At 33.5% G+C, this 26641-nt stretch overlaps 2 protein-coding genes and 1 long non-coding RNA gene across 9 annotated transcripts; 1 reads left to right on the plus strand and 2 right to left on the minus strand.

The window, feature by feature from the left end:
• Positions 1 to 230: 230 nt before the first annotated feature.
• Positions 231 to 17273, minus strand: LOC105448490. Of its 4 annotated transcripts, none has more exons than XM_011687081.1 (4): positions 17000 to 17273; positions 7953 to 8203; positions 2532 to 2773; positions 231 to 1925 (listed from the first exon to the last, which is right to left on the minus strand). In XM_011687081.1, exons 2-4 carry the CDS (start codon positions 8199 to 8201, stop codon positions 1922 to 1924), a joined length of 495 nt encoding a protein of 164 aa, XP_011685383.1. In that variant the 5' UTR covers positions 8202 to 8203; positions 17000 to 17273; the 3' UTR covers positions 231 to 1921. The 4 variants fall into 4 exon arrangements, with proteins under 4 accessions (XP_011685383.1, XP_011685385.1, XP_011685382.1 ...); XM_011687083.1 differs by lacking the exon at positions 17000 to 17273 and adding an exon at positions 10991 to 11048; XM_011687080.1 differs by lacking the exon at positions 17000 to 17273 and adding an exon at positions 10699 to 10866.
• An 836-nt stretch (positions 17274 to 18109) lies between these two features.
• Positions 18110 to 19819, plus strand: LOC105448492. 4 transcript variants are annotated; one of them, XR_974254.1, is made up of 4 exons: positions 18682 to 18747; positions 19121 to 19308; positions 19365 to 19538; positions 19613 to 19819. It is a non-coding gene; the product is annotated as an uncharacterized LOC105448492 (long non-coding RNA). The 4 variants fall into 4 exon arrangements; XR_974253.1 differs by lacking the exon at positions 18682 to 18747 and adding an exon at positions 18110 to 18293 and having other exon boundaries at positions 19365 to 19819; XR_974252.1 differs by having other exon boundaries at positions 19352 to 19819.
• A 4557-nt stretch (positions 19820 to 24376) lies between these two features.
• Positions 24377 to 26138, minus strand: LOC105448493 (charged multivesicular body protein 6). The gene is made up of 3 exons (XM_011687084.1): positions 25918 to 26138; positions 25554 to 25663; positions 24377 to 25108 (listed from the first exon to the last, which is right to left on the minus strand). The coding sequence occupies exons 1-3, from the start codon at positions 25981 to 25983 to the stop codon at positions 24643 to 24645; spliced, it is 642 nt and encodes a 213-aa protein (XP_011685386.1). The 5' UTR covers positions 25984 to 26138; the 3' UTR covers positions 24377 to 24642.
• Between the last annotated feature and the right edge of the window lie 503 nt (positions 26139 to 26641).

The raw sequence follows: 26641 nt of genomic DNA on the forward strand, positions 1-26641 counted from the left end.
AGGCAAGATGATTACGCGATAAAAACAGGAAGAGTCAATCTAAAAACGATAATGGCTCTATCAAAACTTTATAAATACATATTTTTACATTGTGTTAAATCCGAGGTAACGTATGCAAGACATATTATTTATCTGTAGATAAATTATACACGATCTTCTGCACGATATGACATTTGGCAGGGAATAATGGTAAAAGTAGGGCACTAGACAGAACAAAAGAAAAAGACTTGTCGTAGAAAAATCTCATATTTTGTATTTGAACTTTCGATATAAAAAAGTCTTATTTTACAAGCATCGCCATTGCGTTCGACAGTGGTTGTTTCGTAATATCTACACGTATATATGTAACAGTATATATCACAATAAAATGGACGTGCGAATGGCTTTCGCATGAGTGTGCTGTGCGCGCGTGTGCGTATTTAAAGAGACAGACACTGAGATGATATGGCAGAAGATCATTCTTCAGTAAATTACGCGCAGCTGGTACGCTCGCTATGCGCGCTAAATGCTCTATTACTGTGATTCCTCTCCGGATCATCGTGGGACGGGATCCTCGGCGTACGCACGAATGGCGCGCGCTTCGCGATCCCGATGGGACAATGTCCCGGAGTGAGAAAATCTGTCGCGAGCATTTCCCATCGCATATACATATATAAAAAGTCACGTGGACTTAATGGTGAAACAGTTTGAGCTGCTTTATTTCAAAAGCGACGTGGGTCAAAATATCGGAGCACAACGAATTTTAAAATATTACATTATTATAACGGCGATAAATCGATGCGATTTACGTATTTTAGCGTGATCCCTTTTCAATTTTTTCCCCACGTCACTTTCCAAATAACGATCGCGATCGTAATGAGATGAATTAAAAATGCAAATATTCTAAAAATAAAAAAAAAACACGTGTTTGCTCCGTCAATTTAATTTAACCTTAAGAGACCACCGTTTCTACAGATCGGCATCAATCAGGGCGCGACTGGAATCGTTAAATTAAATGAACAGCCGACCGCGAGCTGAACGAAACATCTGACTGTCAAAAGTCGTTACTTCATTCTCGCGGTTACAGAACAGCGGCCGAGCCAATAGTGCAATTGATAGAAATCGCGCGGTCGCCTATGACATAATTCATCGCGGATGGATTCTCGTTGAGACGCGATCATCGGATTACATTGGAAATGTAAAACGAGTACGTATATATGTATGGACCCGTACAAAAAATGAAAAAGAGTACGACATGATATAGATTCGTTCGTTTGTGCATCGTGTATCAATACGTCGTTACGTATCACCTCTGTGTATTCATTTTCTCAGATGCGCGCGATCCCACGTGAGATCCATCCGACTTCCGACAAATAAAAAAAAAAGCGAGGCTTGGATCTGCAATATAATTTGGGAGTAGCCGCGAATCTTTAGGCGCGTTAGAATGAACTCGGATGCCTCGAAACGGACTCCGTTTAACGAGTTTTTGTTTCTTTCCGGATCGTGAGGCAGGAGTTGCAGCGACGTAAGTTACAAAGGAAGAGTTAAACGTTCGGAAACGCGCTAAACGATATCGGTGCCAACGCAGTTCGCAGTGTCTAATAGATAATAGTAATAATAATAATAATAATAATCTAAGCAGTCGATATCTAAGACGTCGCGAAGAGATCCTCTTTCGATTCTTGCTCTTGTGTGGAAAAATGCTGAGCGTTCTTTGAATGGTTTAACTTCCTCTCCCTCTCCACATTTTGCGCAGCTATAACGTATAACGTTCACGCATCTCGTAACGACGAGAGCAAACAACGGAATTGTCGTACGATCGTGTTATTCGCGGTCCGCAGACGTGATCGCTCTTCGCAATTGACAACGGTGTGTACGTCGATTCTCCAATCCACGTCGCAGACCTGCGTATTCATTGGTCTCTATTTTCAGCACTTTAATCTCACCTGGAACAAAAAAAATCAAGTTGTTGGAGAGACTATAGGCCTCCTTACATTCTAAATTTAGAAATACTCTGTCGTATTATTCGAATTGACGCTTTAGAGTCCGGAGGTGCATTTATGTCCCCATTATATTATTTTTGAATTCAAATAAATTGAAATGAGCTATTCATCATGTTGAACTCGGATGTATTCATGTCTGTATTAAATTATTTTCTAGTCTGAATAAATTGAAATACGAAACGAGCTATTCACCATGTTGAATTCGGATGTATTTATTTATGTCCGTATTATATTATTTTTGGATTCAAATGGATTCGAATAATCAGAATTCGTCAATTCGGAAATATCGAAATGAATTAATTTTTATCCATTTCAACTTGTTCCCGTTTGCTGGATAATCAATATCTTGATTATAAAATAAAAATAAAAAATAAAACACGAGTTTCTCGTGTTTAAAATAAAGTTAATCAATTTTAATTAATTTGGAAGAAAATATATGCTTTAAATAAAAATACACATATAATAACTATCTCGTCTCTTTTAACTGTGAGATAACATTGGTTATCCAAGGCGAGGATACAGCGCCAAAAGATTTAAGAGTGTCCTTACCTCGCGTAAGGCGGTGGCGGCGTGAGCGTTGGAGAGACGATACTGATGGTCGTCGGGATAACTTGTCCTGAGGATAACGGCGGCGTGCTGCCATTGCTCAACCTGATTAATTGACTAGGATTTAGCTTGATGGCGTCGTCGTAGCTCGGTGGTGCGTCCGTCACCGCCTCGTAATCCGGCGGCTTTTGCCTCGACACGCCAGGCGGTTCCTCGATGGAAATCACGTGGATCGGGTCATCGATCTTTAAAAGGAGGCGATCGGTTGAGTTAGCTTCGGCGTATCGTAGAATTCAATTGCATAACTTTGCGGGATTGTATACAGCTACACTGCTTATTTTCGCGCTTTAACGTTTCTTGTTTAACTCGAAGGATTTCGGTCAGTTATTTAAGGGAGCATATACGTCTAGAGAGGTAAAAAAAAATCGATTTTTTTTTAAATACATATTTTTAAAGTATGATATCTTAAGAATGTTTTTGTAAAATTTTAATCGACGAAAAGTTTCGATCCGACGAAAGGTGAAACAGTTACACGAAATTACAGTCGAGTAGGTTCGAGCGCGCTGAGCGTCGCTCAGATCATGCTTGCGCGTCTAAACATGATCTGTTGCGTTATCATGCGACTGGATCGTAAAGCGATTTTTTGGAAGCATCCACTTCAACAGAGAATTTGCTTTATGGACCTGGAGTAAATGATTCATCATGTAAATAAATTTTTTAATATTTTTGAAGTGTAATCTGAATGTAAAAATTTAAACGCGTTTTTCTCGAAACGTGGTTTTCAAAACGCGTGACCATTATGTCTCGAAAATGGTTTGATTAATTTGCAATTTTACATGCTTTTTCTAGATATTAAAAACTAGTTCTCTACATAGGATTTTTTTAATGATGCTTCGTTTTTTTTGCAGCCAAAAAATGAGTAAGATTTAAAGTGATAAATCGCTATGTTGACTTTGACCAGCTGCCACATTGTTCAAATGCAATATTTTGAAAAACGGCTACGTATAGGGAACTATCTATGTTTTAACTTTGTATAACTCGTTGCATTTTGCTTTCAAATGATTTGTAAGAGTAGCAGTGATCAAACCGCAAAAGCCGTTTTCAAAACACGACTAAAAAAAACTTAAATTTTTAAGCGAAGCCATTTTTTAAATCATTTTTTAATCAAATATATATATTTAAAAAAATATATATGATCTTTTCAATGAAACAAATCCGACTTCTCTATCTTTTTTCGTTTCTCCGTAAAAAAATTTGCAAAGTTAGATCTTGTTTTGACGTGTTTAGGTGATGTATATGCCTCTTTAATTTTAATCGTTTGTTGCTTAATTTTTTTAGGGAGATTCGTTTTACGAATTGCGTTCTGAAATTTCTTTGAGGATTGTTATTTCTAGTATCAATTGCCTTCTTCTAATTTAAGGACATTCGCACGCATGGCAATGTAACTTACATAATACTTTGCAATTTAACTTTGGAAATCTTTTATAGAGTAACTGACATGCGAAAGTTTTGATATAGGTATTGTCGTTATTGCATTTTTTCAGAACATAGTTTCAAAAATTTACAAAAGGAGTACCTAAATTCAAGATTACATAACTCAATTTTACGATTTCAAAAGCAGCTATGCAACTTCGACGTTCGATTCAAATTTCCCAACGATAACGTATGTTTCGCGAGAAAGAATATGTTGCACAGTTAATCATTATGGAAATACATCGTCGCCGGGAGGTCTATTTAAAGAAAGTATCCAGATCGCGACTTGACCGGCCTCGCAGTTCCCGCGATATTCTATACGCGCCGCGTTATAAGGATATTCACCCGGAAGTACACATCGCGCTATATTCGTCGTAGGTCGTCTATAGATATCTTTACGTATACCTAGCTCTCTCGGTATTCTTCGGAAGGCATTGTGGCCGGCTGAATGTAAGTCGCGAAAGGGCGCACGCCGAGAGAGATACATATAGGGTGACGTACGAGACGCGCGAGCGCGCGCGCCGATGACGAGAATAGCCGTGGCTATTTGCGGTGGTAAAAAAAAAGCTTCGCTGGAAAATTGCATAATGAGCCTAAGTGGAAACGGCGAGGTGAACGGCTGTGACCCCCGAGAGCTCTCCCCCTTCTCTCTCTCTCTCTCTCTCTCTCTCTCTCTCTCTCTCTCTCTCTTTTCGCGCCACGAAATTCTTTCCTGCTAAAAACTCACTCGATCATCGCCGATCTGTAGGCGCGAGAACGTGACCTCGAAGATTCGAAGAAACAACATTCCACGCTGTTTATATTTAATCGAATGTATCAGAACGTGAAGATGACGTCCATTGTCTGATGGCACATGTCACCTCGATGTACGTACATCGAGTCACACGATAAGCGGATCGCGAGAGAATAATGTGATATGATATAATCATATACAATATCGAGATCATTGCAGCATCTCTGTCACGTAACAGATCTAACAAACAAAATTAACTTTCGTTGCAAATATTTGTCCAATAATTATCAATTGATTCGCAATTACTTGACTGCGTCAAGTTATCACTAAAAGTTGATAACTTCCGAATTTATGCAAAGAATTATCAAATGCATTTACCCTTACCGAGCGTGGAAAGATTAGAAAATTATGCAGAAATTGCAATATCAATCGCGCCATGAGTCTTTGACGATCAAGCTTATTTTAAAACTTTTTAGTGCATGTCATACGCGCTGACTTCCTTCTTCAGAATCAACGTCACGATAAGTCGCTATCTGAAAGGTTATCAAGCTTCCATGAAAAAAATCAATTGACATGTTGATTTTTTTCGTGGAAGCTTGATTTAAAATAGATTTCTGGAAATCGAGTGACACTCGTGCACTCTCGATTTGGGGGAACACCCTGCAAGACTAGATAGAACATTGCATGATAACGCATGATAAAGCCAAGACAGGCATACACAATTCGATATATCGTACATTTATCAATAATGCAAGCGAGAAGTAAACATGTGGAAGACTTAATTTGAAGTTACGTATAACTGACAGTTGGGAAATAGCTAACGTTCCTGAATTCGTGAATGTTGTGCGCTACGTCATTATCTTCGACATCAAAATTTCAGATTGTCGATTTAAGAATTTCGATCGGATCCGTAAAGTAGATATGTGTACAGTAAATAATACCCAAGGATAAGTAATAATAAATATAGCTATACATGTTTCCGCGGGTGAATATCCTTATAGCGGTAATCGACATTAGAGACTCCGCCACGACCTCCTTTGCTGACGTGCACTATATCTTTTTTGCATATACAATGTAACGAAGCATAAAGAACGGACAGGCAAACATTTGAAAATGGACAGGCCGTTTATTTTACATAGGAGAATATTCGCCGACAATTCCACGAAGAAAAAAAATGCCATACAGATTTAAAATAGCGCTGACCAGAAAGATAAAGGAGAGGGAAGAGAAACGAAATATATTTCATGATAAAAAACTGAGAAAAACGAAGATTTGCGAGTACAAATTAGATAATTATTAGTTATTGTCAGTATTAGATATTAAATATTAATTATTATCAATACATGTCCTAATTAAACTTCATCAGATTATTAGTTATTGTCAATATTAGATAATTAAATATTATTCGTACAGTTCTAATGAAATCTCGTGTTAAATGATTATTAGTTATTGTCAATATTAGATATTAAACATTATTACCGTACTAAATTCTAATGGACTTGACGAAACGGTACTTTCGAATTCTCTCTTTATACGGTATGTTAAAATTGTTCCTAATAACAGTAGATAATGCTGATTAGGCATGCTGATTGCAACATATTGGATAGATAGACCGGCAGCACAGAGAAAGAATATGAATCATTGGAACCAACGGTATTTACAGATATTAACAATAATGCTGATCTCTCGCAAGGAGGATGTATTAACGAGGTTTCGAGGAAAATTAGAGGCATCCGCGGAATCGTTCGCAATATTTCCGTCATTCGAAATCGAAAGGAGGAAATGATAGTAACGTGATGCAATCACTGCTTCGCCGCTGCCGCTCTATGGATGACGTGAGTCTCGCTCACAAGTCTCGCGATCAGAATACGCCTCGGTCGCTTGAAATTTTTACGATGTCCGCAAACATCAGTCCGCAAGGTTGTTTTGCGCCGGCGAGGAAAACGCGCGACGAACGCAGGGCCTGTTTACCGAACATTTTAATGATTTATGAACTTCACGACGTATTATCTGATATGTATGAAAGTGTGTACTCTCTTTATCTTTTTCTCTCCTTTTTTTTCATATCTCACTCGCGCTGGGCTCCGTTCGAGCGGCGGGAAGGTAGGAGGGGGCAGGAAGAGGAGGGGAGCGAAAGAAGTATGAGCTATAGATCGGTGGGTATATTATTAAGCTTCTTCTTATTCTGTCCATCGTCCGCTGGTAATTGCGGCTTACTGCTAGGCTAGGGTATATCTATAGATAATACGCGTTCCTTGTGGTCTATAATAGGGGGTTGACCCGGATCGATCTAAAAACGTTTTAATCTCAGGGGCCTTCAACCGCGCCGCGACCTGCATCTCTTTCGGATCGGGCCTAAAGAGATTATTATATATGTGATAGATGTTTATTATTGTTCCCAACATCGGCGATATTAAAATGTCTGGCGATAATTATTGTTAGTATAATAAATGCGAATTTGTAAAAGTATCGCACTGATGTAAAATATTATTGCATTAAGAATAAAAAAATGAATATAGTTTGTGAAAAAATGACTCTGATAAATAACAATTAATTACAAGAGTAAAAATAAATATCAAAGTTTTAGAGTTGTGAAGATAAATTTTTAATCTAATTTAAATCTTTCTTCGAATAAACTACATTTAAAAATAAAAAGATAATACTTAAATATAATTCATTTAACAATTAATTTATTATTTTAATATGTGGCTCAAGAAGTTAGAAAAGGGATCCAGAATGTTTGAGATGTAATTTAGTGTTGTTAAGTTTTTTGTAATTTTTGCTTAATAAAAATAAAATTTTTGCTATTGTAAAAAGCTTATAATAAAGAAACTGACGTAGTGAAACAGTGCGATACAATTATTTGACTGTACGATATTATTTGACGACTTATTTGGCGTTTATTCAATTCGAGATTACGTCGTGACATTCGCAGAGTATAAAGTGCTAATAATAATTATTATTGCTCGCGTTATGAGAGCACATGCATACGAGACCTCGCGTGGTAGCGATGATTAATGAAGGCAGATTTACAAAAAAAAAAAACGAATGATTAATTATATTGGAAAACCGGTAGATTTACGCTGATATATGAGTCATAGTTCTAATTCCCTCCTTTGACGTGGCTCTCCTCCAAGTTCAATTCGAGGTGAAACAACACGATTCTGTTTGACAGAGGCAAATAAATTCGCCAAGTTGACACAGAGTCCGTGAATTACCTGTGCCGTGATTGGATGGTTCGTGTGTTGCGTGTGCGTGCTCGTCCTAGTTGGCGGTGCGTGCAGCCAGCAGCACATCGCGGCGCAGATGAGGAGGGCTCCGGCGACTATGCAGGCGACGCCGACGTAACGCACCGGCTCAACGTAGTTCTCGGCTAGGCCCAACCAGTTGATGAGAGCCCCGACGCACAGCAGGACCATCCCGTACCGGTATGGACGTTGCGATCTCCGTGACTCCTCCAGAGACATAGCTGGAAAAAAAACATGGAATATGCTCTTCTGAAAAAATTCTACTGGCGCGTAGAATTCTACCGTGTTCGACGGATCGAACATGGAAAAGACTATCTTCGACGAAGAACACTTCGCGTGTTTGAAGTGTTCTTATAACAGATGGATATTTTACGAGATATGGGTGCGCAAATATGTTGACGGTAACATGAAAAACAAAATTTGCGACGTATTGAACAGAATAACCTTCGATTTGGCGCTGTTATAAATAGATCGCGAGACAAACGCACGTCGGTATCAATCATTTGATTTGTAGGCAGTGTGACATTCGTGAATGTAAAGTTGGGGATCGTTTCGCTTGATATGAATGATGTTAGTATAACAGCTGTCATAAATATGACGGCGGTCTACTGCCGTGATATTAAAATTTAATAGCGTATAAGTAATGCTCAATCGAACATACGTTCCAAAATCGTCCGGCAGAATTAGGACGTATAGTTGTCGGTTATTAGCCTACGATATCCGATTAGTAATTTTTCTAATAAGATTCTAACGATAAAGTAAAGCAGAAATTGTCGACGTTTTTTATTTTATCTAAAAACATATCAACAAAATTGACAGTACACGATTAATTGACGAATTATTAAATAAAATAAAGGGCTATGAACCAAAGCAAGTTATTTAATGCTCTAAGTAAAAATACGTTAATTTACACTAATGATAACATACGTTTCGATCCTCATGAGATCATTTTCAATGTTAAAATAAGACATAATAAACGTTACTATTGTAGATTTAAAATAAGACAATTATAGCATTGACCTATAAACAAAAATCGGTAATTTGAATGGTCTAATCAGTAAAAATATATTCTCTAATATAAGTTGTAGATTCAATAAATTATTCAATAAAATTATATTAGAAAGAAATTATTTATACAAAAGAGATTTTCGAGTTCGCACAGTTAATTTAAGTTAATAATGATGGAACGTGTTTCGTAGAATAATGGCAAAAAAATTTCCGTACGCTCTTCTTCCTTGAAAGACGGGTCGCAGTTAGTTTTATTGATGCAAATTGCGATTTTATTAAGACGGCGCATGTCGATAATACTGACGAAAGTAGTTTGTGTCGAGAGCATCTTGACAAAAGACACATGCCACCTTCGAAAGTAGGTTACTCGTAGAAAACTCCATTACTCATCCACCCCCATGTGAACATCAGAAAGGGCGACACAAGCAGTGACGTCAAGAATTAGGCGGGCAATAAATAATGCTCTCATAGTAGAATTAGCAAGCGGGCGCGCCCTGATATGTTTTCATCTTGTAGACATTTACCGTTTTATTACCATCCCCTGACACGTGTACGCAATAAAAGTATTCGCAGTTAATAAAAGAAATAGAAATACGTGGTATAGCTAAAATTTAGTTAGCTTGAAACACATGTCGACAAGTTAAAGTTAAACTCAACACAGCTGAGTTGCTCAACACTGGAAAGTCGAAAGAGAGTTAAACGCTCTCTTTCCATAAATAAAGTATAACCGCTAGCGATAAATTAAAACTGCGTGAACATTGTATTTGGAAAACATCGCAAGACTTTGTCCCAGACGATGATGTATCTTTAAATAATTTCAGGATTTTGATAATCCCGACTGTTATAACGTTAAAAAGAAATTCTTCATATCCGTCGTATCGACTCTTGCAACGTTACGATAGTATACCCAAGTGCGATTGCATAAATGGCAGCCACTAACATATAATTGCACTCGAATCTATTCGCCGAATCAATAAATTATTCAGGAATTTAATTCATCAACTGAACTTATCGTTTCTTACATAATTCATTGGTTCAGTCGGCTATATATATTCTTCGATTATCTACAAAGTAGGCTATATGCAAACGATTATAACGCGTAGATAAGCCGCGTCGACATTAGTACGGGACGATCAATACTCGACACATCCTGCATGCTTCAGCATTAAATCGTTATTGTTATAATTCATACATCCGATAAAAATAATACATCGATGATAATAACATCGTTATTGATGTAATTATCGAAAGCGCTCATTCTGCTTTTACGTCGCGAAAGTAAAATACGGCAGCCTATTTCTGAAGCGACATGCTCTAAAAAACAGCACAATTACCGTGTGTACCATCATAAATATTGCGCCCGTAATTGTTGCCGCAACGACAGAGCTAATTCCACTTTAATACACTTTAATCCATATTAACGTTAATGATATTAATATTAATCGGAAAAATTGTATCTAATAAATAATTTCGATGATAATGCGATAGTGTATAATTCTCAAGCTCGAACGCGCATGCAATATGGCGCTATCTCTTTATCGCGCGACTTATTAAATAACGTGATTCAATGTCACTCCTTGAAGTGAAGAAAAAGTGTTTTGTTCTTTTTTTTTACCGCACCTCAGAATTGCCGGAATAATCGGAACCTTAAGAACCTTAAGAGACACTACGCAAGTTCAATTGATATAACATACTGTAATTAGTTTACCGCTGGACTCGTCCATGGTGCTTTTGGTGGATAATGTCGAGCGTAGGATGGTCAATAATATAGACGTGTTGCCTTTCGACTAGCAAATTTTCCAGACGACTAACATATCGCGTCGCGGGCCGCAGCATATAAAGCGGCACGAATGTAATAGAGAGTGAGGAGATCGTTCAATTCCGAGCGACGCACGATTATACGATCCGTTTCCGAGCGCACGTCACCGAAATCGTAAAGATAAAGGTCTTATTTTTGAAACGTTATCGCGCTGCGCGATCAGCACCCGAGCTCACCTCACCTGAAACACGTGAGAGGGAAGCCGTAAAATCGTCCCACCGCCGTCGCCGATGATATGCGGTGTTCTTCTGCACGCGTATGTTGTATCGACGGAGATATATGCACGCGTCGGCCAGACTCCATATGCGTGCACAAACCAACGCAATAACGCGGCCGCGAAATTAATTCCAATTTACATACATACTCGAGAAGCGACATCCAAGGACGTAACTTGTACTACGAACCTCTTCAAGAGGCTAGAGGCTAGACTATGTTCAATGAAGTGCAGGATATTGGTTAAACACAAGCTCTGTTCTGATGTAGATGTGCCATATTTTGTTTAAGCTCTCTGCCATAAGCCATGGACAGGCATACCATGCACTATAAGAGATTGCGTCACAGTAAAAAGGAGTTCACGATTGGGCAAGCCTGATCGTTGCCTTCGGTTTTGTCACTAAATTGCTGCGCATATGCATCATGCATCTTGTTGACGATTTTTATTTCTTCCAAGTGCGCATCTATTTTTAGTCGTACATAATAACTATATATATGTATATATTATATAGTTATAGTTGCACAATATTGCAAGGCCGTCAAGAAGTTAATGAGCACGAGTAATAAAGCTAAGAACATTGCTGCTGTTAATTCTTAAATTACAAGAAACCGGAGACAAAAGACTTTTGAGGGAATTAAGACACTGTACGTAGAAATTACGAAGGTATGTAAACAGTGCAATGGAATGTTTTTCGAATATTTTCACCTTGATATACCACTGCTCTGCAGTTCAATATTATATACGAAAACTAAAAAAACTAAAAAATTAGGAATAATAAATTATGTACAAATCGTTGGAAAGATATTATTAAAATAGGCATTCGTTGATCATGCAGTTTAATAATAACTGGATTGCAATATTACAATACCAATATGACATACTCGTCGTCATTTAATTCACTGTAAACGTAGAAGCTTCTAAGAACGGATAATGTTACGTGATAGTTTGCGTATCTAATATTCTTAGTATTTATTGAAGACAAAAAAAAGTATATAGTCATATGCATATTTCATTAATATCAAATCTATCACTAATTTATCGATGTTTTACCTCTTTCACTATGTTGTCTTAAGACATTTAATATCTGAATATAATTTTTAGGAGCCTCAATATTTTTCTTGATACAGACAAGAATGAATTGATTTAATTCAAGGATATATGTTTTTATAGTATAGAAATTGACACGCAACAAACAGATCTTCTATCGCCTATCTTACTCACGTATCACTATTTTTATCGTAAACCAGTTGATGAAATTTTTCCTTTGATCAGGAAAAACAATTAATCGAACCATCAATTGCGCAATATTTCAATATCAACATATATTATTATGTTGTAAGGGAAAAAATTTCGCGGAATATCTTAATTTAAATACGTACTCTAACAGTTGTTTTTTTTTTATCAATTACGTCAATTCCACAAGAATTATACAATATTTCATTCATTAATGTAACAAATCCAGTTACGAAGACATCGCTTAAGTACGTTGATATAAATTTAGATAGATCTTATCATTGCCGGTTTTATAAAGTGTTATCTATTCAATCCGAAAGTCCAAAGCTGACGAAACGAAAATTCACTGGCATTGCGGTTGATATTTTATTCTTTTTTTTTTTTATACTTCTTTTCTTGACGTACTGGTCGTGAAAATGGTGACCGCATTGATAAGGACAAAAGTGGATAGCAAGTAACATTATCGTGGTAATGACTGGTAATCGTCCGTAAATTTGCGGTGGCATAGGTACGTTGCGTAAAATTATTGTCTCGATAATTGAGTGTTTGGTCATGAGAAATATTACAACGCATCGAATGAAACGAATAGAACCGAATAGATGAAAAATTACACGTTAATTTATAATGAAACATTTCAACGAAAAATCTTTATTTTTAAATGCTTGTTATTACTATAAGTTTTAACCGAGCATGAATAATTCTTTTGGGTTTTTATTGTAAGGCAGTCCGTCATTTAAACTATTTCAATGAAATTTCAAGAATGTTAATATTATGTATGTTAATAAGGATGTGAATATTCAGCAAATATTTCTTCCGTACAACGTTGATGTGATGACATATGTGTGATAATAATATTTGAGGTAAATGAAATCGAATTTCCTTTCGTGTATTAATAAACGTGCGGTATAACTGTGTGTTATCTGTCATCTGACTCACAAATAATATTGTATATCATTAAAAGAATTAATAGCATTTTGCTGCTGCATTAGGTATAAATAATTCATCTTTTCTTTGCTACTTGTTCATTTGACTGAATACTTCTATTCTTAAATTGGTCGCATAAAAGAAAGAAAATATTTACATCTAAAGTACATACATATGCGACATCTCACGTATCTCGCAAATTCAACAACATTTACGTACAACATTTATAGCAACGTAAAATGGGTGTGATAAATCCATGAGATTGCGCATGCATATTTAATTATTTATAGCGTGTAATCGTTTTGTATAAAATTATAATAATAAAACTATGATAATAAAACTAATACCTTCTATTACTATCTATTTAATAATAAAAACATTTACATTTATGCTCCCATTTTACTCGATTATTTATTGTTTATTCGAGCATTCTAATTCTATGAGGCTACAACAAATGTAAAATGAGGTAGTAGTGCAAGAGAAAAAAATAATAAATATGATGGGAACAGAGAATAATATGAAGATTCGGACTTAATAGATGAATAGACTCAAGATGATTAAATTCGGATTAATTAATAAGACGTGAGTAAGAGCTAAGAAACGTTAATATATGTATATATATGTATAATATATATATAATAAAAAATTTTAATTATTAAGTAATAATTATCAGGAGACCTCAACAGTGATCGTCGTTAACATCGGCAAATCGAGTAAGTAATACGGCGGCAACGCGAGCTATTTTACTTAAAAAAACGAGTGCATCGATGACCATCTAAAAAAAACATTCGTTGATACACTTTTCACTTTTTGCCATATCCAAGAAGTCAAGTGAACATACAGTCATATGTACTTCCCGGCCGTTGGCGGGATCGATCCGTCTGTACTTTCGTGCATTTTGCATTTTATCGAACGGTCTCCCCACCGCACGCGTGCGTGACGGATCTCTTCTATATTTATACACGTGCGTGCGTACGGGGCCTCGCATTCGTGTCGGACCCCCGTGAAACGGCCAGAAAACGGTCACGACTCTTACGTCAATGGCTCGCACGACGGCCCGGCGGCGCGGCGGTGTGTGATATAGTTACATGGTTACCCCCGTCGCTTATATGGTTTAACCTTAACCCGGTTTCGCACCTCGCATACGGTAGCAGAGTAGATAAGTAAATAGTCGACTTTACGCATATGGAGCTGTCGCGCGCGAAAGACTGGTGAAAAATATCCGCGAGAACGGCTTTATTTACTGTTGCATCTCATGTGTATCTCTGTATTCGCATAAATCCTCCACGGTTCGGATCCTACGTGCTTCCCATTTTTATGCCTCTTCTATTTTGTGCGTACGAAAAACCGCGTTTGATGCTCTTGCCGTAAAATATTATTAGGTATATAAATATAAAAATGGAAGAGAAATTTATATATAGGTAAAAAAAATTATAGATGAGATACAACTGATATTTGCATTTTTTTTTATTATTTAGATATAAAATTTTATATTAGGTAAAAAATGAGAGTTTAACTTTCTTTTAATTATTATATATTTTATATATTTATAATTTTTAAAAGATTTATATATACCTATATATATGTATATATAAAACGTTGAAATTCGATTAATCAAACATTACTGAATTCCTTATGTTGTCCTTGCAAATAAAACTCATTTCTTTCTGGAGGCAGAAGAATAACAACAAAAATGTTCTTCGATGGCACTCACGTTATCACATGGTAATGAGTTTTTATCACGTCTCTATACGTGCTTTGCACCGCGTAAAAGCTGATCACGACGGCAAAAATTCGACGAAGAAGAGATGCAATAATACATTCATGATATACTGCGTCACTGATATAGCATGCGATATCGCGCTTTCATAGACTCAACACAAACATTTGTGTCATAATTATGAATCTTTTCAGTTATTCTCTTGCGAAATTATTCGTACTTTTCAAGAAAGATCGCAGACTGAATTATCATTAAAAAAGAATAGAAGCGTACAAAAAAGAGGAAAAGATTTTTAAAAATATTTTTAAAAATATCACTTCTAAGAATTGAGAGTCTAATTAAATTCTGTTATCTTAAAACACACACACACTTTGTTTGCAGTTTTATACAATACGGTATGCTCGTTAAAGAATTATACATGCAAATTATATTTAATTTATATAAGTAAAATTATCATAAAAGCATTGAGCTAATAATGTCCGCAAAAAGAAATATTTGCAGATATTAAAATATATTTGTGAGTACTGCGGCGCATTACTAACTTCTCACAAAAATAAATGCAAATGTTTAACTTTTCCGACTGATATGAAATACACGCAAATATTTCTCACATGATATAGTTGAAACGATATAATACGTTCATAATTCAAACTGTTGCACCTGCAGAGCATAAAGAGCATGATAAGGAGATGACAAACACATTTCTTCGCGAATGAATCTGTCTCTTAAATTTTAAGACACATCTGCGACCATGTCGCAACAATGCCTGCCTAACAATGTTTTACAACGAATTGAGAACAGCCAAATATACAATGATAAACGCTCTCGCGTGATTACTCAATTAATAAGTTGAATAGCTCATTTGCAAGTAAGAAACAGAAACTGAAATAATTCTATTCAAATTCTTTCTAATCAAATTGTTAAAAGTAACTTAATTTTTCAGTGATAAAAATTCTATCACTGCATAACAACTCATTTTAGCAATAATATTTTTGTAGTATAATTTAACTTTGTACGAAATTAAAAAAAAAGGACACAAACACATAAGAAATAAATTTGAAATACGTGCGCGCGACTTATAAATACGATGGCAAATATTTATTATATATTTAGATAAATTGTTTTTATTTTTGTGAGAAACAAGAAAGAATTTTCCAATTTTGTATATTTTGCATGGTTAATAAGTATCAATGTTATAATAATGTATTAATAACTATATATGTATACACACACACAATAATCAGAAAAGTTTCTTATAATACCATAATATCATTTAGTATTTCAAGGTAAAAAAACTCGATATATTTTTATCTTCTTACTAGCGTTCACTTGACGGATGGAAAGTTATAAAACTTATGTATAATTTTTTTTGTCTTTAACGAGTAATATAACCTTCCAATGTTGTGATATGTAAAGTGTGCTCTCACACAGAAAAAGAGGTGACAATGATAAATGATGTTATGATAGGAACGACAGCGTACTAGTTGCCTAATTATATTTTCTGATGATATTTTCTGTTACACTTTCCATTATACTTTAGCTTTCTTCTATTTCTTTTGCATAGCTTTTTTAAGTTAGCATTATTAAATTATTAATAAATTTAGGCCAATTTTTATAATACATGGTTAACGAAAAAGTTAGATTAAAACTTGAAAGTTAATTAAAACACACTTTTATAAACTTATGGTCAAATAAATTAAAGGTTACGTGTATATACATCAGTTGAATTAGCATCAAGTTAACTTGACGATTAAGTTCCAATCAAACGTCGTGAAACAATAAACTTCTTAGTAATTTTTAACTTTTAGGTAACCATACATTGAAAAAGGACCTTGATCGTTTCTGTAATTAATTTCTCCAATAGACAGCAAGTTAAAAATTTTCGATTGTAGAGAAGAAAACTTAAAAGAAAAGCGATGAGTTTCTAATTCTTTTAATATCTTTGTAAATATTACTTATCAATAAGAAATTATATTTTAATAATTTTTGGAAAGTATGAATATATACATATATACATATATACATATATACATATAATGATTATAAAATTATAATTTCTTTTAGAGTTGCTAACGAATGAGAGAGAATATATTTCTTACCTGAACTAATTTCCGCAGTCAATGTTACGCTGTTGTGGATGTCGGAAGTATCAAGAATTTTCCGCACTCTCTTCACTAATCTAACACACTGAGTCCCTGATACCTTTGTCGGCCGGTTCTCGCTGCTCTTCTGTACGTCAGTGGCCTAACGGGGCCCTAACAGCTGCCCTGGTAGACGCACCAAGAGAGCGCAACTGCCGCAACTCCCACGACGAGGACTCAGCGCAGACTGACGCGGCAGCCGTTCTCGCGGGTCTGTCTAACCCACGCTGCCAGTTACTACTAGAGCCAAGCCAAGCGAATACTGATATATCAAACGTGTGTTCAAGCAGTGTTTCTCAAACTTCTCGCAGGCAATCCTATATCGAGCAGTGTCCTCTTTCTTTTAAACGTTACGATATGAATTTGTAGAAACGAAGTGAATTCTTTTTTTATATAATAAAGAACTAATAAAGAGATAAAATTTTAATTACATATTGAATATAATTGAAATATTAAATAATATTTAAAATATTAAGTAGAGCGCTGCTTTCTCAATATATTGAATTAAATAGAAAGGAATCAGAAACAACAAAAAATATATAAAAACGTAAAAATATATTTCGTCAATAAAAGGAATCTATAAATTAATTTTGTACATGTTAGTCGAAATTTTTCCTTGAATTAATTTTCTATCTTATCTTTTTCTTAATTGAAACATTAATTCTTTTTTTTAGTAAATGTTTATCATAATATACAAAGTAATTATATATGTGTATATTGTATATTATAGACGGGTTTAAATGGGTATAAATAGGTTGTAGCAATAGGTTATTCTATAGGAAAAAGAATTTATCGTCGTCTCCAGAAATCAATCGAGTGTATTATTCAACCAATATGATTTTCCTTATTTGCTTTTCGATGAAGCACATCGCCGTATATTTACCAAGAATAGAGAACGTGAGTCTGGTTTATTATTTGATTTGCGCCCTCGTGGAAAAATTTTCCCGCGGAAATTTTCAGAATGCTGTTTACAATTAGTTATTCGATTGCGACGTGCAGCGTAGTGGAAAATTAATGGCACGGCAATTTGATAATAAGAACTGGCAGCATCTCCGACCAACCAGTTGCTTCGATTGCGTCGGAATCGGGAACATCTTATTCGGAGCAGCGGTACAATTAATGCGCTCACAAGATGATCGAGTCTCTCTCGAAAACTCTATTTATATATCGTGTAATATTTCTTTACCTAGCGCTATTTCTGTGTACTTTAAATCAGATTATGTGATAGTACTCAATGTTACTCATCGACGTGGTATGTACATGTAAAGACGAGATCGTATTTCAACAATCACTGGATCATTTCATTCATTAATAACTCATAAATGTCAAAAGATGAAATAAAGTCATTTTACATGACGAATTCATTGATATATTTAAAATAAAGTAGACAATAGACATTATTTCAATAATATGAATTAAAGAATGAATACCTTTGTTTTTACTATTACTGATGCTAATTGGGATTTTCTGCCAATTAGAAGAAAATAGTGATTGCTTAGTTTAATCTTTTTAACAAAGACTTCCTTTTGAATATTCATGTCAAATTGTTATGAAATACAATTCTATACACGCGCTCATTTCAACTTTCAACAACGTGCAGATATATACATATTATACATATGTATAATTTTATACATATATTTTATTACAGATTGTAATATTGTGAAAATAAATTTGTATGAATGTTTTAATACGGGACAGAAAAAGTGAGTTTCTTTTCAATGCACTTTTTAAGTTTAACATTTTAAGATTTATTGTCTAAAGGTTGTCTAATTAAAGTAATTTGAGATACTATCTAAGTTATATAGCATTTTCCATCAAGTGTAGATCAAGTTAGAGCATTGTAAATCACTCATGTGTAATCAGACATTTACACAATTACACGATTCTTTTCAGCATTAAATTATATCTTTACAATCTTAATCTTTTAACATCTGTCTTTACTTTTGTCTTACACATTTATGAAAGTCAAGAAGTAGTCTAAATATTGACAATTATCTGAACTCAGAGCGCTTCAAGAAAATAAATCTTATTAGAATTAAGATATGTTAGTAATAAAAGTATATAATTAATATATAGATTGCAGATTCGGGAAGGTAAAAATAATCAGTATTAAATATTAGAGTAATAATTAACAAAATTAAGGAAAGACGAAAACAACTTAGTGCGATACAGTTTCAAAATATATTTACACTTTATATTGCCTTATATATGCATTTATATGCATTTTCTCATTGAATGACGTATAACGATCGAAGGTGCAACAGGTAAGTGTCCGAAGAACTAGCTGTAATCTATTTATGAATACAGTATCCGATTTTAGATATCGAGCACTTTTTATCTGCTGTTCGTATCGCCTCGTGGTGGTAACAAAATGACAATAATAAGTTCGAGGTTCATGGATCGATCTAGACTTTTTCTTAAATATGATTCCACTCAACATTCAGATAAGATCAGATAACGCACATCATATTTTGGGTACAATCATACAATCAAGGTAATCATTAAATTAGTTGTCACTTCAAAAAGCATTTCTCGTATAAGATTAATCGAGTCAATATAATACTTAAGTTTAAAAAGGGTCTGTAACTATAATACAACTCGAGGAGATGATCTTCTGCCGGAGATCCGCCAACGACACTCAAACGAAGTCAATTGTGTTTTCCTGACGAAAACCAACCCCAGGTCGTTCAAGACCTGTTTTCCTCCAGAAACGAAGCAGGGAGAAGGGTCGGTCATAGTTCTGGAAGACATAAATTTTCAAAAGACTATATAGTATATATAATGTAATTTGTCAACAATTTTTGGATAAAGAATGTTAAGTGATAAATAAGTAATTTTATAATATATGCTCGTTTTTTATTGTGGTATTATAACATCTAACAGAAAACTAGTATTTTTATATTAATACATAGTATAATATGTAGTGTATTAATATGTTTTATATGTATATGTAAGCTTTTAACACAACAGTATAGTATTATCATGCTTGTGGTTTTTCTACATTTATACTGAAATATGAAAAAATAAGCAAAAATAGATTTATAAGTACTAAATAGAAATGAATAAGTAAAAGAACAAGTATTTTAAGAAAAAAATGTAGGAAGCTTATACAGAGAAAACTTTCATCAATTGAAAAGGAAGTTATCTTAAATTATTATATCTTGATGATGATATCTTGATGATAAAAATTACAAAATACTTACCTCGATCGGTAAATACTTGAATTATAATACCTCTTTTATAATCTGTTTTTTGAACAATTTGCAATTGCTTGTCTATTGATATTACTGATTATCTCAAGTATTTTTCCTAAGTGGTCTTAAAAAGACGAAGAGAGAGAGAGGAAGAGAGAGAAGATAGAATCTTCAGGAAATGACATCACATTCTGGAAATTACTGTCTGATTAATATATAAAAATTAAGAAACATTGAGTTTCTTTACATATGAATTACATATATATATTATCCATCATATTATTACATAAAAACAAGATAAGAAAAAGAAATAAAGGAAAGAAAGTATTTTCAGTCAAGAAGCACTCAAGATTTTATATCAATTTTCTATCATTCTCCACTCCTATCATCTTATTATTTATCTTTTATACAAATTAAATTCCCATTGTTAAGAATTTATTATAAAACATTGCAAAATTATATTAAGCATACAAAATCAAAGAAATAAAAGGGTATAAACAACTTGCAAATAATTGTAAGTGAGAAACGCTTAGAAGATTTCAAAGAAATATCGCGATAAATAATTAATTACTGATTATTTAACTAGGTCGTTCTTTTTTTTCGAACATTGTATATTCACGCCGCTCGGTCTATTGCTAGTCAATTATAAAACATTAGTAATATATATATAAGCATCGAAAGAAAAGCAAGAGCACCGTTTGTCAAACAACTTGTGCATATGACCATCGTTTCTCACGCGTTTTTGCTCCTTCCCCCTTTTTTTCAGTCTCATTCTTTCGTCAAGGCCACCCGGTTTTAAATGCGGAACCGTTCATCCGTATAAACGTCATTTAAATGCCTGAGAGTTTCCGTACTTCCTCATAGCTTACATACTATGTTCAAGTTTTTTTTCTCTGCCAGTAGTCTTCGACTTATACGTATTGTAAATAAGGTCAAGTAAATTGTTATATTGTCCGACGCTATAACGATAGACGTTTGCTTTCAGATATCGACTAGGCGCCACGGCATTTGCGAGAAAAATTAGGATACGTTATCGACGCTCCGTAATCGTCTCCTCTCTTTAAGAGAAAACATTCCCAAGTGGATGGTAATCAGTATATAGATATAACGAGCATCTTCTAGTTTAACAAAGCCCCCACGCATTGGAGGATACACGCCGTTCAGTGCATATTAATAAAGTTGTCGGCTACAAACGCGCAATATGGCAGTGAAGTAGGTATCGACATTCTTCGTGGATATAATCGTATGCGTACACGGTATCAATAACAATTTGAACTTGAAATAAAATGGGATAAAATTGAAATTAATCCAGCAAAGATACTTGCATTATAAATTTAAATTTTCTTACGATGTAAAATACTTCAGTATAGTTTCATACATATTTTCAAACTATAAATATTTATATAAATATTTAAGATAGTGTGAGGGATAAACTTCCGAAAACGACTCAACTCCGATTTCAATGAAACTTTGCCAAAAACTTTATTTTGGGCTAAAATAAAAGTCCTTAAAGAAATTTTTACCGACTCCTATGAAAAAGCCATTTTTTAAGATGAAATTGTAAAAATATGTGATAGATAAATATTTCAATCAGGGACCAATGGCCTTGACCTTGACATATACTATCAGAGTCATGAGTGAGCTTCCAAAGGTTTTAGTCGTCGGCCATTGTTTATTAAAAGTTATTAACAGAAAAATGTTTCATAAATAAAATTTTTATCGTGTATTATATCTCATCTGCACGCGTGCAATTAAGTTAAAAATTCATGTGAAACAGTACAATTGTAGACTTCATTTCGCAAAAATAATAATTAAATATATATGTACACACACATATATGTATATTAAATAAATATTATATTTATACATATATATATATATATATATATATATATTACATATATATATTATATTTGTTTATTTATTAAATCTTCTAACCTTATTAAATGGGTGAGTCTACAATATACTAAAAATAATACAGATACCGAAAAGATTAGACAGACCCCTACGCAAACGGAACGGGTAGTATATGAAATCGAATATCTATCAAATCTTCGCCTTACTAAATGGATCAGTCTACAATGTACTAAAAATAATAGATACCGAAAAGATTAGACAGGTTTCTACGCAAAATAGAAAATACATGAAATCGAATATCTATTTAATCTTTGCCTTACTAAATGGATGAGTCTACAATATAATAAAAATAATAAATACCGAAAAAATTAGACAGGCCCCTACGCAAAGTAAGACGTATTATCATGAATTACAAATAAGAGCATGTTATTTTAACTTGACACATCGTTAGAGAATTTATTTTTTATTTCTATAATAGATATTAGCTATGTGATAGGCGGGGGAAGAGGCCTCACTTCTCTCCGCCCATGCTAACTATCGGGGGAGTTTCGTCTCCTCAATGAGTTTTTATTTAAATACGTATATTTCTGGTTTTTTATTGCCTTTATTCTCTTCAGACTCTCGCTTAGTTATCTTTTCACAATTTTAATCTCTTTTAATCTCTAACTAAACAAATATATAATCACAGTAGCTATATTCATTTGATAAATTAATGTAACAATATATAACTTTATTTAAACATTTTTTGTATTAAACTTTGTTTGTGATGAAAATCCATTTAAGGACATTTATTTGACACCATTCCGAGTATTTCTGCTAAAAATCATAACAATTAAGCATGGATCGTTTTCAGAAGTTCAGCTGACAGCCACAGTTTGAGATCCATATAAGATTTTGTGGAAAATAAATTAAATTGTTAGAACTGTTATATATAATATGGACAGGAAAGATTATCAATTTAATATGAGAAAATAAAATTCTTCGCTGTTTATTTATAAGTTAGATTTGAAATATTAAATCTATAGAACGCGCCAAGTATTCCGCGATTTTTACATAACACGTATTATTTACCGTTCCTCTAGATATCTTTTGACACATTGAGCGAGCGGAAAAATTTGAGCAGTCGCAAATATTTGCAAGTCTGGTCAAGATACCTTATGCTTACACTACCATCAGGAAGGAGCGTACAATGACCTTGTGAGCGAACAATGCCTTATCTTCTGGCTAAAATGGTTCGGTTAAAAAATTACGATATATATATTATTGAAAATACATATCTGAGAACCGATAGTGATTGCCTGACAAACAGTATATGCTTGTAGATCTTTATCGCAAATTTGTTAAAGCTCGATGTGAGATAAATACATATCTCTCTGCGCGCTGTGTGTTAAAATTCACGTACAAAAATAATGTACTTTAGTAAAGACAATTAATGCAATTTTTTTTTTGTTAAGTTCATATGTAAAATAAGTTAATATAATATTCGTTTGACAAATATAACAACACGTTAATGGTTCGTGAAAGTTACGTAATATGATGTAGAATTCAAATATGAAGTAAATTTTTTAATTGATCACACTCGTTAACATTACACGATCCTTATTTTAGGTAGAAAAAAAACACCAGTATAATTATGCAAATTGCCAATAGCAAAGGTCAGGTCGCAAGAGCTCGCGCCATTGATGAGATCATCACAATGTTGAGTATTATGTTAATGCATAAAATGCATAATTAACAGATTATCTTAATATAAAGTGTACTCCTGTAATTTATAAATACATTTACATAGTCATTTAAATTATATCAATTTTTAATTTATTGATTTCACATAAATGTTTATAACAAAATGCACGGAATTATTTTTTTTATAAGTTCACAAATATTAAAACATAAAATAAGAAATAGAATATAAAAAAGATACGTAGTTTTATATATATATACATACTTTAATTATTACCATTTAATTTAATATCTTAAAATACGCTTGTATAAATCGAACGAAAAACAGAAAAATAAAATATTGATGTGATCAACAAGATTAAGTAATAATTACGACTGGAAATGGAAGAATGATATTTTCATCAATATATATTAAATTATAATATTTATATATTTTACTCTTAGTTTATTAGTTATCTCATAATTGTTACTAAATCAACTTAGAAATTATTTATACTGCAAAAATTAACAGATTATATTTAAATAAATAGTTAAAACAAAAAACTTGTAATATTACCTATGGAGAAACCTATCTACCATATTTGATTAATATTAAATGTAATATATAGCAAAATTATGTTTATTTACTCCTTACATACATCTTTCATGACTAAATTCACTGTATTTTTATATTTAGGTAATATATACATTGCATAATGGATCTTATTATAAATAATATACAGTAAGATATGAAAAGTAATTATACTTTGGACTAAAATTTTGATTTGTAGATAAATTTAATAAACTATACTTATAATACGTGTTATTTTACTGTACATATATACATGGCGTATTGCACAGTCTTAATTCAGCATAAGTCTATCAATTTCATGCCATTACTGGAATCGGCTCTTGAATCTTTTCTTTCGCATGATGTTTCTTCTCTTTTTCTGGCGAATCCTTTGGTACATCCGGTAATAAAACGTCCTTTGGTATTTCGGGGGCTTTCTCATCGATATCAGCTTCCACCAATGCATCCAATTCTGCTTCAATTTCACTTTCGTCAATTTCTTCCTCTGTAGCAATTGTTGACGTCAATACTTCATCAATTTCTCTTTGCTTCTCGATACCCTCTCTCGTCTCGTCCATAACTTTTTCGATTTCATCGATAGATAACAAAGCGTGTAATTGCTTCAATGCAGTATTGCCAACTTTTAGGCCATCGACAACTTTCGTCTCAACTTGAGCAAATTCCAAATCATGGACCATACGCTCAAGATTTTCTAGCTGGCCGTCTGCACGAGACAGAACTTGTTCTTGATACTTCTTCTTGCGTAATAATAGCAACGCACGACTGTAAGAATTAAAAATTATATAATTTCAAAGAGACAAAGTCTAATTAATATAATATTATGTGTCATATCATATTAATTAAGCAAAAATTTGTAAAACAAAATGAAAAATTTTATTTATAAAAATTTAAAAAGAATTTATTCAAACAGAATTCATTTTAAGAACAGTATTCACAGTCAATTTTTATACTTAAGAAGCAACGTCACGTCTTAAGCTAATTACAGAGAGCTACATTAGCATTTTAATATATTACTTAAAGACAGTCTTGAAATAAGGATTGACTATGTCAGCTTATATTTCTAATTATTGAAAACAATCGAACTTGTACTACATAATAAACAATAATAATAATTACAATTAATAATTTATGATAGAAATAAATGTAATATACAATATACAATAAATCAATGCCTTTTTGATATGATAATTGATAGTGAGATACGCACTCTTTCTTTCCATTTTTCAAAAGTTCCTTCGCCAGCAACCGTTCTTTCTCCAAGCTTTGCTCAATTTTCTTTTGATACTGTTTAATTTTATCCCTCGTCTGTTTCACTTGCTATAAACATAAAAAATGCGTCTTTGACAGTTTTGAGGTTATAGTATGACAATAATAGGTTATATACTACGCACTTCTAACTTTGGTACACTACACATCTAATATTATTTTCTATTTGTAATGCACCGCAAGTCAAGCAATTATTAACAATTCCTAGGATGAGTTAAGTGCGACTAATAATAATGAGAAAGAATGATTAGACAGTTTCGGGAGTAATTTTCAATATGAGGAAAGGGTTAAAGCATCTTTTTTACCAGGATCGCCTTGTCCTGCTCGGTGACACGACTCGGTTGCTTTTTTTTCGCAAAGAAAATTCCCATCTTGCACGCGATATCAAGCGCGAGCCGCGTGTCAAATTTTGCGATTGACTTGGATATCACGTTACGTTGCGTTTCACAGTCGTCAGAAAAGTAGTGTCAACCTTCGCGGTGTGCCGGGAGACGGCCATGTTGATCGTTCGATACTCGACGACTCTCGACGCATGCGATTCTCGAAACGAATCCAACGTCACGTCAGAGATCTGGTCACGTCAGTGAACGTGATGCAGTTCATGCAGTATGAAATACATAGAAGAAGGCCAGTTCTTTATAGTTGAATTGCTGCACTAGTTCACAGTTTATCTTTCTCTTTCTACATTGGAAGAAAAAAGATAAACTCTGAACTAATGCAGCTATAAAGTTCAGCTATAAAGAACAGGCTTACAGAAACAACACACAAGAAGTTCGCGAGTATAGCATAGCATATATGCTTGCATATAAATAAAATTCGCAATTATTTTCATATTCACCAATCTTTTTATTGATTTTACATAATTATAAATACTTTTCTAGAATTAAAGATATATATATATATATATATATATGTATATATATATATATGTATCCAGTTTTCGGTTTCTCATTTTTTATTTTGATCTTTTTATTGATTTTACATAATTATAAATACTTTTCTAGAATTAAAGATATATATATATATATA

This window comes from Wasmannia auropunctata, unplaced genomic scaffold (genome assembly GCF_000956235.1).
Source record: "Wasmannia auropunctata unplaced genomic scaffold, wasmannia.A_1.0 LD336085.1, whole genome shotgun sequence".
NCBI lineage: Eukaryota > Metazoa > Arthropoda > Insecta > Hymenoptera > Formicidae > Wasmannia > Wasmannia auropunctata.

What these genes read in the sequence shown, in the direction of transcription:
- LOC105448490 (XM_011687080.1), bottom strand. An exon ending in ACCATCCAATCACGGCACAG is followed by an intron (nt 2,774 to 7,952) that starts GTAATTCACGGA and finishes CTCCTTTTAAAG; the next exon opens with ATCGATGACCCGATCCACGT.
- LOC105448493 (XM_011687084.1), bottom strand. Translation starts at nt 25,983, where the DNA reads ATGGGAATTTTCTTTGCGAAAAAAAAGCAACCGAGTCGTGTCACCGAG. An exon ending in AGCAGGACAAGGCGATCCTG is followed by an intron (nt 25,664 to 25,917) that starts GTAAAAAAGATG and finishes TTATGTTTATAG; the next exon opens with CAAGTGAAACAGACGAGGGA. An exon ending in TTGAAAAATGGAAAGAAAGA is followed by an intron (nt 25,109 to 25,553) that starts GTGCGTATCTCA and finishes TAATTCTTACAG; the next exon opens with TCGTGCGTTGCTATTATTAC.